Genomic DNA, 18,451 nt, shown 5'->3' with positions numbered 1-18,451 from the left:
CCGCTTATTTCCACGATTGTTGTAGGCTTAAGGTCTGCATATGCGTACTTGGCCCAACTTCTCATAACTTCTTACAACTCCTGAAAACTAAAGGCTACAACGGTTTTGTTGTAAACAATCAAATAAAAGAAAATCAGCTGATTCTTTTAAATTCGCCGAGGGTGGGTTAACGGTATGATGATGGCCATACCTTCTGATTTTTTTTCGCCACGGCAGTAACTTTTGAACCAAGACCAAATGCACAAATCATCAATCTCTTACCAATAGTAAAAATTATTAAACCACTTAAAAATAAATCTATAAAATAAATATGCACAACCGTTATTTTTATAAGACTTTTATTTAGGCCTTTTGAAATAAAAACAGAATTATTTAAGTAATACTTACAATTATTGCTGCCAAAGGAAACTAAAATATGGGCTTAGTACGTATATATCCAATATAATAAAAATAGGCATCTGTCGATATATTTATGTCAAATGAATACTTTTATATGTAGAGGTTATGTGATCTAAATATTATATATTAGAGGATTACGATTTACATTTTTCACATTGACTTTTTTTAATTTCTCGTTTATATCAATGTTAATTTGTATTTAGATATATTATGTCCACTTTCAAGTGGTTCATCATATATGTAATTGGTATTGTAAGTCAAGTTTTCCTGTGTACTTTATATAATTACATGTTATAGGTTGGAATTCGATTAGTTCAACATATTTTTATAACTAATTTTTAATTTTGATAACATATTTTTATTTATATTTCTTAATTATCCCAAATGAAGGTGGTTTATACGATTTAATAGTTGTATCGCGGGTACGTTTTAATTCTGTTCCATATATTGTGGCAGGTGGACGTTTATAAGGCGCTGTTGATGGGATAACTTTATATTATTTATATATTATATCGCTAACTAGATTATTTTTATATCTGTAATCTTTTAATTATTTACGTCAATTTTCGTCAATTTAATATCAAATATTATATATGCGTATATAATTATCGGATATATGTTATGTAAACTAAATGAAAAGATCTGGGATATAGAAATATCGTATATTCTAAAAGCATTCGATGGATTTAAAGGTTTGTTGTAAAATAAAAACAAAACTATTCCATAAAACAGCACGCTTAAATAAAATAAACTCTTACTTACCTTTTACATACTCATAAGTTTGGATAGGGGGAGCTCTCTTTGGAGCATGACTTTCATATTCGTAAATTTCCTCTTCACACTCTTCATTTCTGTGGATTAATTTTTTTATCATAACAATTATAAAATTACATGCACAAATGTTGTCTACATATCCCGCCCTCCCCACATCTATTGCCATTTGTTTATGGACATCAACAATGAGTTACAAATTACGAGCCAATTATACTTACTGATAAATCTCCTGTTGATTTCCATGGCGAATAAGATTAAAAAATTTAGATGAACTCGGCCCAGGAGTCATTTTTTTATCAAGTATAGACCTAAAAGTAGCACGAACGTAAAACTTTCTAATGTGTAAATCAATAAACTCTAAAATAAATTACTTTGTGTACTGCTTTGCCGATTTTGGGTCTATTTCCATTAGTTCTAACAGCTGCTCGTGCGAAACATCGTCGTTTTTATCTGGTACTAGGTATTTACGTATTTCAGCTAAAGCATAAGCAATTCTTGCATAGCATTCCGCTGGTGGTGCTATTGTACAGATCTCAACATATAGACTTTTGTTCAAATGTGCGTAGCGTGGATCTCCTGATTCACGCAATTCTTCTTCCTTTGCGCGATCTCGTATTGAGTTTCTACCTTTTATTACAATTTTACATTGAGTTTCATCCTGTAAGCGTCGCAGAGAATTACCCTTGGGTCCAAGAATTTTTCCAGTGAAATTGAACTGCGTTGCAAAATAGTCACAATAATAAAATTAGTTGGAAAGAGGCGAACTCAAAAGCCTACCTTCGGAAATTGTTTAACAGGCACAAAAACTTTCTGCGTAACTTTTATTGGTTTTTGTTGGTATACATCTGCATAATACTCTCTACCAGGAATACGTCCAGTTGAATAAACGCGATCAAAAGCTGAAGAAAAAAAAATTATTATTGTGCATGGAAGCCATTTTCTTGCATTAATACCTTCGTCAATTAACAAAGCACACAACGGGAATTCGGCACCAAGCCGTGCACGCTCTTCGTCTAAATCAGCAAGAAATTTTTGAGCAAAATTATTAATTCGAGGTGTTTCATTTTCTTCCTCTTTGGGTACGATAGCACCGTCGTTAATACGTCCAGCCATTTCTGCCATTAAATTCTTAATTAATAATAAATTACTTCGACGAAACCACGACAAAAAAATAGTGTGCACCTTTCTTCAAAAGGATATTTGCAGGGAAACAGTATGGCCAAGCAAAGTTAATGGAATTACATTTTCACGTTTTAAGTGGCAGACACATTGACGAACATCTTTGTCAGTTTCCTCAAAACCTTGGCGATTTTTAACTTAGAGTCCGCGAACGAACGAACACTTTCGTGATTTTTCTGCTATAAATTTGTAATTACAATTATCACTTTTATTATTTTAGTTATTTTTTCATTTAAAATGAAATTGTAAAAAATAATATTAAATATTTTAATGAAGAGTGTAATAAATTTTGAATGATATAGATACAAATAACTTTTAATACGTTCACATAAATATAAGTAGATTATCTAATTTTTCGTGTTTAACTCCAATCCGTAATTAAAATGCAACATTTCCCATACAAAATTTTTCCCGCAAAATCTGAGATTATAATTTTGATTTGCTAAAACAAGCGCAAACGCAAAGGCGAAAAATGCATTGCTTGAAAGGCCCTAGAGTGGAATTTTCTTGTGAATGCTGGTCACAAGCCTAGTAGACCAAGTGAAACTTGGAAGAGCTGCTTACAGAGGAATACTTTTGAATCGTACAGATTATAGATGGTGTTTTTTTATTATATAAAAAAATGTAATTTAAATTAATACGAGGATGATAGAATACAAGATTGCGTTTTCCCAAGCCACAATGACGTCAGTGCTGTGAGTAAATATACAAAAAGAAGATCAAAAGTAAGCGAAGGCAAGTCCAAACTGTCAAACACAAGAAATTATACAGACATGCATACACTTTCTTGCCAGAGCATCATCGGCAAAAAAACTGCATTTGTTATAATTACTGGTTTCACAGTTTAACACGCGGCTTTTAATTTTTATTAGCTTGTTTCATTTAAAAATCAGAAATCTTGAAATCACAATATTACCGAGCTTGCACATGCAAAAACGTTTCTTCCTTTTGTTTGTTTTTTCGCAGCAGTGATGTCATCGGTTGTCAAAATCACGAAAAATAAAGGAGCAATTTTTGAAAGTCGCCACCTTCTGTATTCTATTATTGTGCACTGGGACTACACCTTTATCCCAATCCTTTGCGCGATGTGTTTGGCGCTTTAGCTACTCTACTATTATTTTGTAACTTGTTAGCACTAATTATTCTACCCGTTTCCGAATGCAGTCGCCATTTTACATTTAATCATTACATTTGTGGAGTGTATTTCTTTGCGTCGTAAAAAATTTCGTTTTTCTTTTACTTGAAATATGTCGGAACATTCAGATGAAGTTAGCAATATTCCAAAAGATGGGGAAATCGATGGACCGAGAATTAATAATTTCGCTCAAAAGTTTTTGGATGAATTGAACGAGGAACGTGAAAGGCTGAGCAGTGAATTTCCCATATGTGCGCTGCTTATGGAAGAAGGTGGTTCTTTGTCCAATACATACATACGTACATATTAAATAAAAAAGTCTTTCACATATGTAGCTATTGAACGGGTATGTACCACTGGGCGGATTCCTGGACGTGAATATTACGCCGATGTTTACAAACAGAAGCCCATAAAACTCGTCCAGAAGGTTTTTGTTCCAATAAAACAATATCCAAAAGTAAGTTTTGATGTATATGTACGTGTAGCATTGAACAATTTTTGTTTGAGAATTTTAAAATATACCTACATATACATATATAATATACATAAATTATAATAAACTATAATTCAATAATTATAGTTCAACTTTACGGGTAAAATATTGGGTCCTAAGGGTAATTCACTTCGCCGTTTGCAAGACGAAACCCAATGCCGCATTGTAATCAAGGGTCGGAATTCGATTCGTGATCGCGCTAAAGAGGAAGAAATGCGAAACTCTGGTGATCCACGACACGCACATTTAAGTAAAGATTTGTTTGTAGAGATAAGTACCGTGGCAACTCCCGCAGAGGCTTATGCACGTGTAGCGTATGCCCTGGCTGAAATACGAAAATATCTTGTTCCTGACAAGAACGACGACGTTGCTCAAGAGCAACTGCGTGAGCTTATGGAAATTGATCCAAAATCAGCAAAACAATTTTCAAAGTAAAATCCTAGATATATTTACATTTTATTGAACTTATATCAGGAATATGATTTCAGATCTATATATGACAACAAGATGGCAACCAGTGGCCCATCCAAGTACTTGAATTTTGTTAAGCAATATGCATACCAAATGGATCCTAAGTGAGTATAATTCATAAATCTCATTCGATAAGTTAATTTTATAGGTACATATACGCTATGAACACGTAAATGGCACATTTTTTAAAGTCAGCTTTGATATGGTATACTAACATCAATTTAAAAAAAAAACGAACAGGTATTTACTTCTTTCTAAAGATTTATTTCTTATATTCAACGATAACACAAAACAAATATTGAATTCATAAAAAATTTAAAAATTCTGAAAAGGTAACAGATTTTGTTGGACACATAAATGGCACAACCTTAAAAAATTAAAGAAAATCTAGGTAAAAGAATATTTTTTTCTTGTTTTTGTTTCACAAACCTGCAAGTTATTAATATTTTGTGCTGTAGCATTTGTTTTTAATTACTGCTTCACATCTGCGACTCGTACTTTCTACGAGTTCTTGGCACTTGTTGTTAGGTATGGAGTACCATGATTCCTGAACGGCAGACCAAAGATCATCCAAATTTTTATAGTTTTTCCTTGCCACTTCCATCTTAATTTCATTCCATAGATTTTCAATAGGATTTAAGTCAGGGCTTTGAGCAGGCCAGTCCAAAACATCAATTTTTCCGTACTAAACCAACTCTTTACTAGTTTGGAGGAGTGTTTGGGGTCATTGTCTTGCATAAAACACCATTTAATGGGCATATTTTCAAAGGCATAAGGTTTCATTTTGGTTTTTTTTTTTTTAATTTAAGTACTGAAACTTGTCCATTTTACCATCAATTCAAACGAGTGGGCCAATTCCGTGCCTAGAAAATGCAACCCACACCATGATATTTCCGCCACCGTGTTTGACCGTCTTCTGGGTGAACCTGGGATTGTATTCTTGGCATATCGGTCGGTGTACAAATACTCTCCCATCTGGTCCTATCCTGTTGATTTTGGTTTCGTCACTCCACAGCACGTTTTTCCAAAAATTTAGACTTCCCTTCATTGGTTCTGGCGAAGTGGTTTTTTCCTGGAAATGCGTCCAAACAAGATTGCCTCGTTTAACCGCCTTCTAACAAGCCGAGAGGATATTTCTGTGTCCAATGACTGACTAATATCGGATGCTATCTGCAGCGATGACATAAAAGGATCAACTTTCACCATCCTTATAATGGCAGCATCCGTTCGCGCATCGGTCTTTCGTGGTCTTGGCTTCCGAGTTTTGCCTTTTGTCAGTATTTCGGGGTTACCAGCAACTGAATTAATTGCATTGTATACTTTTTTTCGTGAACAGCCATTTCTGCCACTTTTTTCCCTGCTTTATGCATTTGCCATATGACCCTTCTTTCTTCAATTGTTGTGTGTTTACCTGACCCCATTTTGTGTTAATTTTTTTCCAAACACTTTAAATAATACAAATTGTCTAACTAAACAAAATATTGTACACATCTAATGCAGGTTGCGTCTTTAGTGCATGTAAAAGCAAACTGTGCCATTTATGAGCTCACTTATAATCAGCTAAGTTTACAAAAAAACTGATAACGGTAATCAATAAAACAGACAAAACGGTGCATTTAGGCGCCATAAGTTGGAGTATTACTGCGGCGCCGATAATAGCACAACAATTTTGCATTACCTAAAATTTATGTTTGAAAATTTTTCATATTGCGTTCATATTAAATTTTGTGCCATTTACGTGTCCATCGCTGTATATTGTTACAAATGTGCTGAGGTTAATAATCCGATTTGGCAATTTTCTTTCACCATGAAACCCATTTATTTCAATGCACGTAACGATAACGTAATTTCAATTGCAGCGCATTGACTCAAATTCGACCGAGCCATCGACTGTTCGAATACTTGTTAGCATAATAACAATAGTACTAAAAAATCTACAATTGGTGTGCGTTTAAAGTAGTTACGCTTCTACTTTCACTGCAAAACAATAGCCAACTGTTGTTACTTTGATGCAGCTACGCTATCCTAAATTGTTTATGAAATAATTTGTTCCTCTCGGAACTTAATTGCAAAACGACAGCCAAGTAATTCCCTTTTTGTTTTTTGTTCTTCCGGGAGCGGAAGATAGCCCATTTCCGAAAGAAAATGTCAAATAACCATTCATCGAAACTCAAATCACTAATTTTTCGGAGAATTGATTAAAGAAGCGCTTTCAGAGACATGTCTCTTGCTTTCGTTTAATACAAAAATAAAGGATCGTATGATATTTGCATTAATGCGTTTCAGAAGGATTGTCTGCATTTGGGTATATTCAGAAACGCATTATAAATGCGCAGCACTGGCAACACTGCCAATGTGACAAGTGATGCATTTGATAGATTTGTTGACGATTTGCAAAAAGATTTGTTGCATTTATGAACGCGTTTTACACTAAAATGGAAGTATTATTGAGTTTAGTTGTTGACGATATATTTGAAGTAAAAAGTGATAGTTTTTTGCTAAATTTAAGAAAAAAAAAGACGTGTAAAGCTAAAAAGAAGATCACATATAGTAAGATGTTCATTAAAACGAAAAATTCCCAAAAATAAATCTTTTTTTTTCTAGACGTTAATGCTTTTTAATTTATTGTGATTGTAATTCATTACTTTTCCAATTTTCAAAAAAAAAAAAAAATCTTTTTTTGAAACAATTAGAAAATTTTCGCTGCGCGATTTGCCCGTCTATTTTCAAATCTTTATTCACTTTTTTTATTTCTTCCGCCACCTTATTCCACAAAACACTCTTTTTCCTCCTCCCTGAAGCAAATTCACTTTCCATGCTCAGTCGGACTCTGAGAAGCAACTTTACTTCCGATGTACTTAGATAATCGCTAAAATCAAGAAAAATTTAATAAAATATTGTTTTAAAAGCTAAAAAAACTAGTTGTATACTCACTTTTCATCAGACATCATATTAGCGTAATCAGCGGCAGTATTAAAATTTTTCCTGCAAATAATGCGTGACGTTTGATACAAAAATGGTGTTTTGGAACGCGATGCATTTGCAGTACTGCCATATTTGCATTTCTGAACGCATTGTCAACACTGCAAAAGTACGTTGCGCATTATAATGCGTTTCTGAATATACCCTTTCTTATTAATTTTAAATGTTTATATTTATTATTACTTAAATAACTCTTTCGACATAACTACAGAGAAGAAGAATCAGAAGAGGAGGTGTATGAAACTCGCATTCCTAAACGTGCAGTTGTACCGGTTTATGAATATACTAAAGGTAAGAATTGGTTCACCCATTATTTGGTACAACTATGGCTTCTATAAAGCCACAAATGCAATAAGCATATAGCATAAACGAAGCGAAATGAATTGAAAAGAATATTACATAAGTTCTTAAATAAATAAAATATCCATCAATGTACAACTATGAATAACTTAAAAAATATATACAAATAACCGATTTTAAAAATGAATTAATAAAAAATAAATATTTTAGCAAAAATTGCTCCATCAACTTTGCCCTATAAACGTCCACCAACCGCCGCCATATATGGAACTCAAATGAAACGCTTCCGCGAAGCTCCGGTTAGACCAGCAATTAAACCAGTTGCACATGGAATATTAAAGAGATATAAATAAATAAGTACATCAAAATTAAATAATTTTTAATTCAAATAAATATACATCGTAAGAAAACTTAATTATAACTTATGTAATCACATACTTAATTTAACCCTGAATATCAATTTAAAATATTGTGGAAAAAAAATGATAAATAAGGGCATAGCTAGTGCTGTAGAAGCACTCTGTATCATGCCCTTAAATAATTCTACTATCTATACAGAGAAATGATTGTTAAATGATTAATAAATTAAATTTTGTCAAATAAAATATAAAGTGAACCCATTTTACTGTCTATCGAAAAGCTTAAACAAAAAAAACAATAACTTAAATAAATCGTAAAATCTTTTTTATACTTAAAAAATTTAACTTGCAGAAAATGTTAATTATATATGTATGTATAAAACGAAGTGCAACAGATTTCAAGCCATGCCAAGCCATACAATTTTATACATTTTCACACTCGTAATTTCTCTCCTCATAAGTGAACGTAGGAAAAGAATTTAATATTTTCGTTTTAGTTATACTTATGCCCGTTGCACTACTATAATTTTTTCCGATACCATGCTAGAAAAATGTGAATAATCTTATGAAGAGTTGCGTCAATATAGAGAAGCTGGTTTTAGTATCTGCGCGTTTTTCGAAATGCCTGTTGCTTTGTGTTCGAACAAAGTACCTAACATGTTCCTAAACACAACCCTGATACCAATGACGATGTATCGTGTTCCCAAAAGTATCGTTGATGTTCTCGAAAAGCAACAAAGGCAACCAAAGCATCACTAAAAAATTATATGATGTGTACAAGTTTTAAAAGAATTGTTTTTGTCATTATAAGGTATTTGTATTTAATTTTTAATATTCTAATAATTTTCAAAGCAAATAAAATGTTCCAAAACGTCAACAGGGTTGCAAAGCATAACTTTACAAAGTATCGAAATTGTACTGATGCAATGTATGCACTCATTACGCTTACACCCTTTATTTGGTGTTAATCCGAGCTCCCCAACCGATTTGTGGTGCGCGTTTTGATGTTGTTCCACAAAATTGGCTGCCGAGGGTCGACCACTTTTAGAAGCAACTTTTTACCTTGGTGTTTCATGCACGGAGATTCGAACCTGTGCACCTCCGAATGATAGTGACGCACCATCTTATTCGGCTAAGGCGGCAGCTCTAAAAAACTAATATGCACACCACAATAAAACAATAAATTTTTAATATTAAAAGTGTTCAGGAATTTATGAATTTTTTTTATTGATAATCCCTATTATTTTTATTATTATTATGCTTTTTAATAAACAAACTAAATAAACAATAAAAACATGTTAGTTTTATTCAAGGCGTAGAAAATACAATATACAATATTCACTATGGTAGCTCATAAATTTTTCAACGGAGATTCATCTTTCTGATGGTAAGCGTTTACAGAGCTGTCTATATTTTTACTACCGCCAGATTCATATTTTTAGTTAATTATTCTAAACTTTTTTTTGTGACATTGTGAAGACCAGAAACCTTCTTAGTAGTTGGGAACCACTACTCTATAAAGCTACTATGTTATCGGAAACCTACAAACCAAAATTTAAATTGGAACCCTATTTCCATTAATTTTGCGAGCACAATTGCTGAGGCGGCCTCCTCGAATAAAACCAATGCCAAACACAAAGAAATAGATCGATCTAGCTGAAACTTGGTGTGTGTTCTTCCGAAAGATGCTACTTACTAAACATAACTTTGATAGGTGCCAGTAATGTCATCTGTCTGACTTTGCACGGACTTTTCAAACGACCTTCTTATGTGTTATTTTTTTAACGGAATAACGCTATTTTCTCTCAACCTACAAACTGCGTAGTGCAAATATATAGCATTGCCACCTCAGCTAACACAAGATGGGTTCATAATCTGGCATGTCATGCTACAAAAAGAATTTTGCCTAAATCGCTACTCTATCGGTTAAGGAAAAGGTCTCAATATTAGTTGCTTTGATCAGAGACCACTGTGTCCGGAGGTTGATATGCTCAAAGATTGCACATATTTCATTTCGACTATTCCCAGCAAACATTAAGGTAAGAAAACGAGTCGAATTCTAATGTAAATTGTAAATGTTTAACTAACGTTAGAGAATGTGTTTGCTGCATGAATGAGGAGGAGAAAGAGTCCGTCAGACATCAGATATCCGGCGTGGCAATTCACTAGGTTTAGATACTTTGCCTCATCGTTTCTAAATGATACTGATGATCTAAGGGTTATAAGTGTTAGCCAGATTAAAGGGTTTGCATTTAAAACAAAATGGTTTAACGAGGAGTAGCAGATTAACTGCTAGTGTGGTATCACAATGGATCGCCAACGGTCACGAGAGTTGGTTTAGAGACCGACTGCCATTCTTACCAACCTATCTACCTGTATTTTCTACTATTAGTTTATGAGTTATCAGTGTAGCGTTTGAAAAATCAGTGTAGATCATATCTACCTAGAATCTCTTTAGAAATGCAGAATTGCCGTAATCACAGATAAAACCAGTTTGGTGATTTTCGCGCCGTTAGCGAAGAAGCTATGTTGATTGATATAGTTAGTGTCAATCTCAACAATCTCGATTAATTTGTAGACTGAGGACAATTTTTAGATGAGTCGGTAACAATGAACATCAATTTTAGTTCCAATCTTGAAAAAGGAGTTAGTAGAGTATACTTCTACTATTCCACAAAAGTTCCCGAGCCCAAACATTTTTAATAAAAATAAGAAATAGTTCCATTAAATTGTAACTTAGAATGTGTTCTTTTTATATTTATTACTATTATCGCTGCGCATGACAGATTTCCGTACATTTTTTTACTAGAGTACTTCTAAATGCAGATACTTTGTCACGTTTTGATTATAGCCGAGGTTTAAAAAACTTTAAATTTTTTATTTACAAAATATTTTCATTATATACTTACTCTAGAATTCCGCAATTTTACGGATCTACAAAACAATGAGTTGTCAACTCTGTTAGTCATCTGACATACTGTCAATATTTCTCTTTGTTTCGTTTTAGCATTCATTCGCAAATTTTCTTCCTGCTAAAACTGAATTTATTAATTTTTTTGCAGTGTTGATAATTAATGGAAATATAATAGTGCAATTCGTAGAGATTCCAGAAATTTTTCTAATGCTCCTCTAAAGGTAAAACATTTATAAAATGTTGCAGTAAAGAATACTAATTACCGAAATCATTTAATTAGAGAGAATAGAGACCCGTTTTTCAGACAAAGTATTGCAGGTGGAAAATGTCTAATTTTAATTACATGGACAAAGTTCCTGTTAAAATAGCAGAAAGTTTTAAGCCACCACCGAGATTATATCAACTGCCGCAAGCCGTAGTGCATAAATTGCAATTGTCAGTAGACCATTACAATGAAGCGCCACAATATTGCTATGATTTCCAGTTGGAACGAAAGGTGCTCGCTAAAATACCAGAATGGCGCCGTATGCGACAACTGGAGCGCGAGGCACGTCGAGAACGTAAGGAGCGACGAGAGCAAGAGCGTTTGCATGAAGTTGAAGAAAAAAATAAACAAATGCTCGGAGCCGTAAGCTATCCCAGCGCAGATGATCTATACAGTTCGGATAGCGATTCAGATGGTCATAAGAAGAATGTGTTAAATTCTGCAAACGCATCTGATGGAGAGCCAAGATTGGTTTTAACGACGCAAGTCAATAGCTTTGACAACATACTGCAGCCAACAATTATATCTAGAAGTAATGAAAAATACAGAATATTAAATGGCACAACAGTTACGGATGTGCAACCACATGCTAAAAACGGAAAATATTCGGGCGGTGCCAAAGAAGTTAATGCTTTTAACTATAAAGATTTTGAAGAGGACACCTCATCACCTTTCGATAATGTTGAACTAAAAACCATTAATGATCTAGATATTTTAGCACAAGTGCTGCACAATACGCAGTTGCATATGCAAAAAACCCAAATTAAAGATGATGCGGTGAACAGTTCGTATAAAGAACAAAATGAGGAAAATAAAGTAGATAATATTATAGCCAAGCTAGAATCCAAAGATAATACTCAAAGTGTTAGTGTTATAAATGAAAATATTAATGTAGATTATTCAAAAGCAAATTTAAAAGACAAAATGCCAGAGGTAGTGAGTTTAGAAATTTTACAAAATACTAAAGCAGCACTGCAAAGAGTTGACTTTGGAAATTTAGGCCACCAATCTTGGCTCAACGAAAATAATCCGAATACAATCATAACCAATAACAGTATGACTAGCGCTGCAAGCTTCATTGGCGACATGCCGAATTGTACATCATATGATTCATTTCCAAATCCATCAAATTCTTATGGTGCATTGTACAATGATATGTCAAAATCACATCTATCGAAACATTATACGAATTTCAATGTTCATCCAAGACAAGTCACGTCTCCATCATATGGTGGTAATCACAATTATTTATATGCACCCCCTTACAATGGCATTGATTCGACACATGGTAGTCCCAGACATTTACCGCACACTTCTGTCGCAACTTCTACATACGTGGGTAACAATGCAAATGACTACGGAATGCCGACATTGGCCAGCAACGGTATAAACTCGCAACAGCCACAACAATTTTTCGCCATTAATGATTGTAACGAATTTAATTCAAAGTCAAAAAGCGTGCCAGATATATTGAAGGAATTAAGCGATGAGGTACGAAATTCGGAAATCCGCAGATCACGTTACTACAGCTTCAATTCTGAAGAAGGCAAACAAGAACAAGATAAGCCCGATACGGATGAAGGTTTGTTTGCTAATTTTTGCAAAATATATCTATTTGCATATTTACAGAATTTGTATGTGGCACAGATATTACGCCTAAGCAGTCACCAGTGAAAATATCCAAACCTTTACACGAGGAAAATTGTTATGCCAAATTGTCCCCACCTGCGCAGCGATTAGCTACAAATATCAGTTCAATGGGCTTCCCACTGGAGCGCGTTGCGAAAATTTCACAAATTTTCGGCACAGATGATAAGAAGGTGAGTGACTTTAATTGTGTAGGAAAAACGCCATGAAACGCATTTGTAGCAATATTCAAAAATGAATACGTGATCGAATATTACTGGAGAACGTTTCTTAGTTTCTCTAAGAATATGATCAAATGAGTCCAAAACGTGTCACGATACTAACCATTTCTGCACATGCTCACTCATCTAACTCCCCTCTCCCCAAGGGGTCCAATGCTGTCGAAGCAGCACTCTTTTCGTACTCTTTGCGTACTGCTAGAAGACCTCGATGACAAGACTTATTTTGGGGCACATTCAGCTTTGAACAGAGAAATAGAGCACTTTAGTGGCTTCTATACGAATTTTTATTTCTTAGAAAATTAACTGATATTCGTACATACATATTTGTATGTCAATGCTATGTTGTGAATCACTTCTCTCTAATATCGGTCAATGAGTCCCGTTAAATTTTCTAATGTTTCTTTTTGCCATATTCCACTCGAAATGCATATTATTGCGTTGGGCAACAAAAATTCAAGTATTATATAAAAAAAGCCGATTTTATAAAATTTCATTTAGTAATTGTTTTATTATTTTATTGCTATTACAGATTGTGGAACATTTAATACCACTGAGTGAATTGATGGATTTGGGCTTCGATGAAGTGAAAATCTCAGAGGCGCTAATAAAATTTGATAACAATAAGGAAAAGGCTTTGGAATATTTAATTTCATAATCGCCTGTCGCCAACTGCTTCGTAAATATGTTAATACCGTCACATACATGTGTGTATGTATGTATATATTACTGATGTGTAAAACCATTATCATATAGTAAATATGTATATAATTTTTGCAAATAATAATGTACCACAAGTGAAATTCAAATCATGTTGGAAAAAATTGTACACACATACACATGTAAACCGCGAGGCAACTAGTGCAGTTGAAAAAAAAAAAACGCCGAAATCATCTAGTTCGTTAATTGTAATATCAAAAACCATTTCATTAAAAAATTCCACGAAGTTGTTTAATAACAAAAAAAAGCTTTGTATTTTTACAAAAGGCATTAAACACGCAGAAAACAAAAGATTCATATATTAAAACAAAGGTGAAAAATCGCAATGTAATTGAGTATTCCTAAAAGTACGTAAAAATAAAGAAACGAAAATATACAAATACATACACATATATTTTTTTAATTAAATTAGATTGCAAATGAGACGCAAATTTACAACAAATGTTGACACCACAATTTCTAAAATGATTTTGAAACTGCATCGTTTATCCTTTCTTCCTTCACGGTCTTTTAATTCATTGCTCCCATTAAGAGGTTTACAGCAACATCTATATTACCACTTGCTATAGTCAAATATACTAGATTGTCCTCGTAATTGAGCAGTCCCATTTGTGCCATAGTGCGCAGTTCGTTTGCATATTGATGAGTGCGATACTGTGCTGGTAGATCGTCGCTCTCCTCTTCCGTAGCCTCGGAAGTAGGTGCTTCTGATGTGTCCATTTGCTGTGTCTCTTCGCCCTGAGCACTATTGTCACTGCCCGGTTCATTCAGTTGATTGCGGCCGTGGCTCAGTGATTCTAATGCCCGCTGCAATTCTGAACGAAACATTGATGCTGAGATACGTGAATTACTATTAGTGTTTAAGAGTGATGCAGATGAAGCAGCCATCGCGTCATATGGTGCTGTTGTGCCAGATACTGTATTATCTTCATCACTATTCCTTTGAGCAATGCTGGAGAGAGAATTGACAGAACCAACACCAATTCGCGTTAGTGCTGTTTGCAATTGATGACGGCTAATCATACGTATACGGGCGTTTTCCAATTGTGCTCCTGATTCCGAACGATCATTACTTGTGCTTGCACTCATTGAATTTTCCTCCTCAGACGAATTCGTCGAATCCGTTGCTGGTTCCGAAACTGTTGTATAGATAAAATTTCTTGAAATAAATATAAATGTAAAAACAAAAAAATTGATTTACGTGTGGTGGACGAACTTCTAGCCAGTTCTTTTTTAATAGTATCAACCATAAATGGGGCAGCTTCGCAAATAATTGGGTACTCCTCAGATATGTTCTTCACTACTTGTGGATGGTGCAGTGCATTAAAAAGCACTGAATCTCTAATAAGTGCTTGCGCTCCTAAATTACGTCGAAATTCTGGATACTCCGCCAATATTTTCTGCAGGATATTGATTCGCGAATTCACATTTATTTGAGTATGTGCGATTACATTAAAAAGTTCTTGAACATGAGTGATATTCTCAGGACTCGTTACACCTTCTGGTGGCACGTACGTCGGATATTGTTTTGCCTTGCTAAAGCAATGCACCGTGGCGCTAGGATGCAATGCTTCCAACAATTTGTTTTCATCCTTGAGAGCTATACCGTTGTATATTAGTTCTGCGAATTTAGTAAAATAAAAAAACAAAAACAATATTGTTTAGCTGAAATTGATCTATCAATATACAATTACCTAAATTAGTTGCGTCGTACTGCAATTTTTTACCAATTTCTTCTTTCAAATAATGTACATTACGATCAAAGTCGATATCATTCAGTGAAAGAAACTCATTTGATTTATCTCGTAAATGTACGCCAGCAAAGAGCAAAGGCATTTTAATTACTTATATTTAACTGCAGATAAATTGATTTCCTTAAAACTCAGTTCAATAACTGTTGAAAAATAATGGAGACAAAAACTGTTTTCTGTACGCTTAATGAATTGAAACGTCATGCACACAGGGTTGCCGTGCACCAGAAAATTTATTTACAAATATTAATTAAAATTATAAACAATTTGCTTTGTAACTTAATGTCTCTTGTAGTAGAGGCTTTATAAAAATTTCAATGCTTTTGGAAAACGGGAAAATTACTTTTTTCAATTAATTGTGAAAAACAAATTAAAAAACTGGAACGGCTTAGACATTACAGTGCGTATGCGCCGAATTGATATCTGAGAATACAATCTGACAGCCAAACGAATAAAAACAAAAGAAACTCACAATTTATATTATTGTGCCATTACATGTCGCACAATTTGTATAACATTTATTGAAAATGGCGGAAATATTATGTTGTGATTTTGAAGTACATGGCATAGTTCAAGGTAACTGGAGAATTGCGTTCTTTTAATTTATTTCTTACATCAGCAACCGACACCACTTTTTTTACAGGAGTTTCTTTCCGCATGGTAAGCTCTTTGTTTGATTGTAAATTATTACGAGCTATTGCTATTAATAGACAACCAAAGAAACTGCAAGGACCTATGTACACATATCAAAGTTACATATACACCTACATAATAGCATAGCATGCCGTTGGTTCATGTATGATAGCGTAGTCGATTTATGGATAAATTCTGTGCTATTACCCAACGAACAATTTTTAATTAATGATAATATTTTGCAGTACACCGAAAAGCAGGCAAAATCTCTGAGTGTGCGTGGGTGGTGCATGAACACACCACACGATACCGTTAAGGGTCAAATCGAGGGTACACCGGAAGCCTTCGAGCAAATGTAAATATATTATACCAAGGCCATAGTGTATATCCAGGCGAATTTATAGGTGACTTCGGTAGCGCAACAAGAACATTTACATGCATTTTGTTTTTAAAATTTGGTTGCTTGAGTGTCAAAACTTCAATGAGAATGTAAACAAGCAAACAATCCTGCTTCTTGCAGTGCACTTTAGCATCCGAACTAGCAAATCGCATTAAAAAAAGAAATCAGCTGCTGCATGCAAGAATGATACACGGCGTACAGAAGCTAAAGCGGCGGAAGAAAAAGAAACAAGTAATTTCTCTTTTGTTTATTTCGTTTACTTCAAAGGATAACCGGTTGAGGTTGCCAAAATCACGCAAAATCAAGGTGGATTTATTATAGGTGACAGCATTCACCCAGCTGAATTTTTCGGCATAGGTATGGCTAACGTCAAAATGATATGCTTTGTTTGTATGTTTTGGTATGTTTACATTCGTATTGTATTGTATTTTGACTTGATGCTTGTACCAAAGGCAACAACAAATACATGTAGGATTTTACTTATATGTGGTTGCTGTCACCTATAATAAATTCGCCTTGCGCAAAATAAAGCAGCGGTTTTCAGAAGGTGCCACCTTTAGTTTCCGTACACCGTGTACTACAGCGAAGTCATTTTGTGTGGATTCTTCTTGAATTGTAAATAGTAAACAAATGTTGGCGCTTATTTTTATAAATTTAATTTAATTTTTCTTTTAAAGGAAACTTTGGCTACAAAAAACTGGAAGCCCTACTAGTCGCATTGATAAGACCGACTTTAGCGAGACGAAAAAATTACAGGATTTTACATTTTCAAATTTTTCAATTCGTCATTGATTGTATTATAATGTAAATACAATATTTTAGTGCAAATAAACTCAGTGATTGGAAAAACAAAATATTAAATACCCAGTAACAATCAACAATAATCGTGATCCACATGGGGCGCAAAGTTCTGTGTTTGCATAGATCAAATTATATATGAGCGGTTGGCTGTGCATTGAAAGTTGTTTACATGATTCAACTTTCATAGGCGAATTGTTGAATTTTTAGTTGAACAGTATTTTGTTATTTCTTAAGTGAAATGAAGTTAAAATTGAAATAATACAATAACTTTGTAATATTGATGATAACTTTGTAATAGATGATCTACTTTTTCGTGCTTAACTCCCAATCCGTAAATAAAAAGCGAGATTTCCCATACGAAATGTCTCTCCCAAAATCTGAGATTATAAAATAATCCTATATAATAACCATACTTTTTGACTACAACCCTGTGTTTTCTGTGTAATAGATCATTACTTTTACGTGTGCAAAGAAAAACGTCATAGGAAAAACTAAATAAAATGAGAAAGAAAACAGGTTTGTAGACATTATTCTAATAAAATGTTTGTTAGGTATTATTCGTATTATATAACAGAAAAAAAGCGTGTGTCCTGTTGTTGTTGTTGTAGCAGCATAAAAATTCCCCCTACCTACATACGGTGAATGCTGCTGGAGTGACAGTCCTTGGCCGGATATAAATCCGGGTCGTTTCGGTAACGTAGAACCAAGGCGAATTTATTACAGGTGACAGCAAACACATATAAGTAAAACCCTACATGTATTTGTTGTTGCGTTTGGTGCAAGCATCATGTCAAAATCAGCAAGCAAATGTAAACATACGAATGTAAACATACCAATACATACAAACAAAGCATATCATTTTGACGTAAGCCATACCTACGGCGAAAAATTCAGCTGGGTGAATGCTGTCACCTTATTAAATCCACCTTGCGTAGAACGAACTGTCATGGAAACGTGTGTCCTCTGACTAGTTATTATAAAATATAATAATTTATTATTTTTTAAAACTT

The 18,451-nt window shown here is 34.0% G+C and overlaps 5 protein-coding genes across 6 annotated transcripts; 3 read left to right on the top strand and 2 right to left on the bottom strand.

Moving 5' to 3' along the window:
• Positions 1-321: 321 nt before the first annotated feature.
• LOC128856709 (KH domain-containing, RNA-binding, signal transduction-associated protein 3-like) lies at positions 322-2,387 on the bottom strand. Its single transcript, XM_054092024.1, has 6 exons — positions 2,127-2,387; positions 1,951-2,072; positions 1,545-1,888; positions 1,392-1,481; positions 1,162-1,250; positions 322-873 (listed from the first exon to the last, which is right to left on the bottom strand). Exons 1-6 carry the CDS (start codon positions 2,293-2,295, stop codon positions 758-760), a joined length of 930 nt encoding a protein of 309 aa, XP_053947999.1. The 5' UTR covers positions 2,296-2,387; the 3' UTR covers positions 322-757.
• A 1,106-nt stretch (positions 2,388-3,493) lies between these two features.
• LOC128864463 (KH domain-containing, RNA-binding, signal transduction-associated protein 2-like) lies at positions 3,494-8,354 on the top strand. Its single transcript, XM_054104139.1, has 6 exons — positions 3,494-3,759; positions 3,823-3,944; positions 4,068-4,411; positions 4,469-4,555; positions 7,645-7,724; positions 7,944-8,354. Exons 1-6 carry the CDS (start codon positions 3,600-3,602, stop codon positions 8,084-8,086), a joined length of 936 nt encoding a protein of 311 aa, XP_053960114.1. The 5' UTR covers positions 3,494-3,599; the 3' UTR covers positions 8,087-8,354.
• Positions 8,355-11,082: 2,728 nt separating this feature from the next.
• LOC128864436 (uncharacterized protein DDB_G0283357) lies at positions 11,083-14,244 on the top strand. 2 transcript variants are annotated; one of them, XM_054104097.1, is made up of 4 exons: positions 11,083-11,227; positions 11,287-12,853; positions 12,901-13,091; positions 13,669-14,244. In XM_054104097.1, exons 2-4 carry the CDS (start codon positions 11,332-11,334, stop codon positions 13,792-13,794), a joined length of 1,839 nt encoding a protein of 612 aa, XP_053960072.1. In that variant the 5' UTR covers positions 11,083-11,227; positions 11,287-11,331; the 3' UTR covers positions 13,795-14,244. The 2 variants fall into 2 exon arrangements, with proteins under 2 accessions (XP_053960072.1, XP_053960080.1); XM_054104105.1 differs by having other exon boundaries at positions 11,084-11,227; positions 12,919-13,091.
• Positions 14,231-15,798, bottom strand: LOC128864449 (uncharacterized). Its single transcript, XM_054104116.1, has 3 exons — positions 15,551-15,798; positions 15,058-15,477; positions 14,231-14,995 (listed from the first exon to the last, which is right to left on the bottom strand). The coding sequence occupies exons 1-3, from the start codon at positions 15,690-15,692 to the stop codon at positions 14,367-14,369; spliced, it is 1,191 nt and encodes a 396-aa protein (XP_053960091.1). The 5' UTR covers positions 15,693-15,798; the 3' UTR covers positions 14,231-14,366.
• Positions 15,799-15,923: 125 nt separating this feature from the next.
• Positions 15,924-17,589, top strand: LOC128864459 (acylphosphatase-2). Its single transcript, XM_054104126.1, has 4 exons — positions 15,924-16,183; positions 16,251-16,267; positions 16,486-16,595; positions 17,318-17,589. Exons 1-4 carry the CDS (start codon positions 16,135-16,137, stop codon positions 17,430-17,432), a joined length of 291 nt encoding a protein of 96 aa, XP_053960101.1. The 5' UTR covers positions 15,924-16,134; the 3' UTR covers positions 17,433-17,589.
• Positions 17,590-18,451: the final 862 nt, after the last annotated feature.

The sequence above is a fragment of the Anastrepha ludens genome, chromosome 2 (genome assembly GCF_028408465.1).
Source record: "Anastrepha ludens isolate Willacy chromosome 2, idAnaLude1.1, whole genome shotgun sequence".
In the NCBI taxonomy this organism is placed as follows: Eukaryota; Metazoa; Arthropoda; class Insecta; order Diptera; family Tephritidae; genus Anastrepha; species Anastrepha ludens.
Note: the sequence above shows the minus strand (reverse complement) of the source record. Positions and strands in the feature narration are given on the sequence as shown.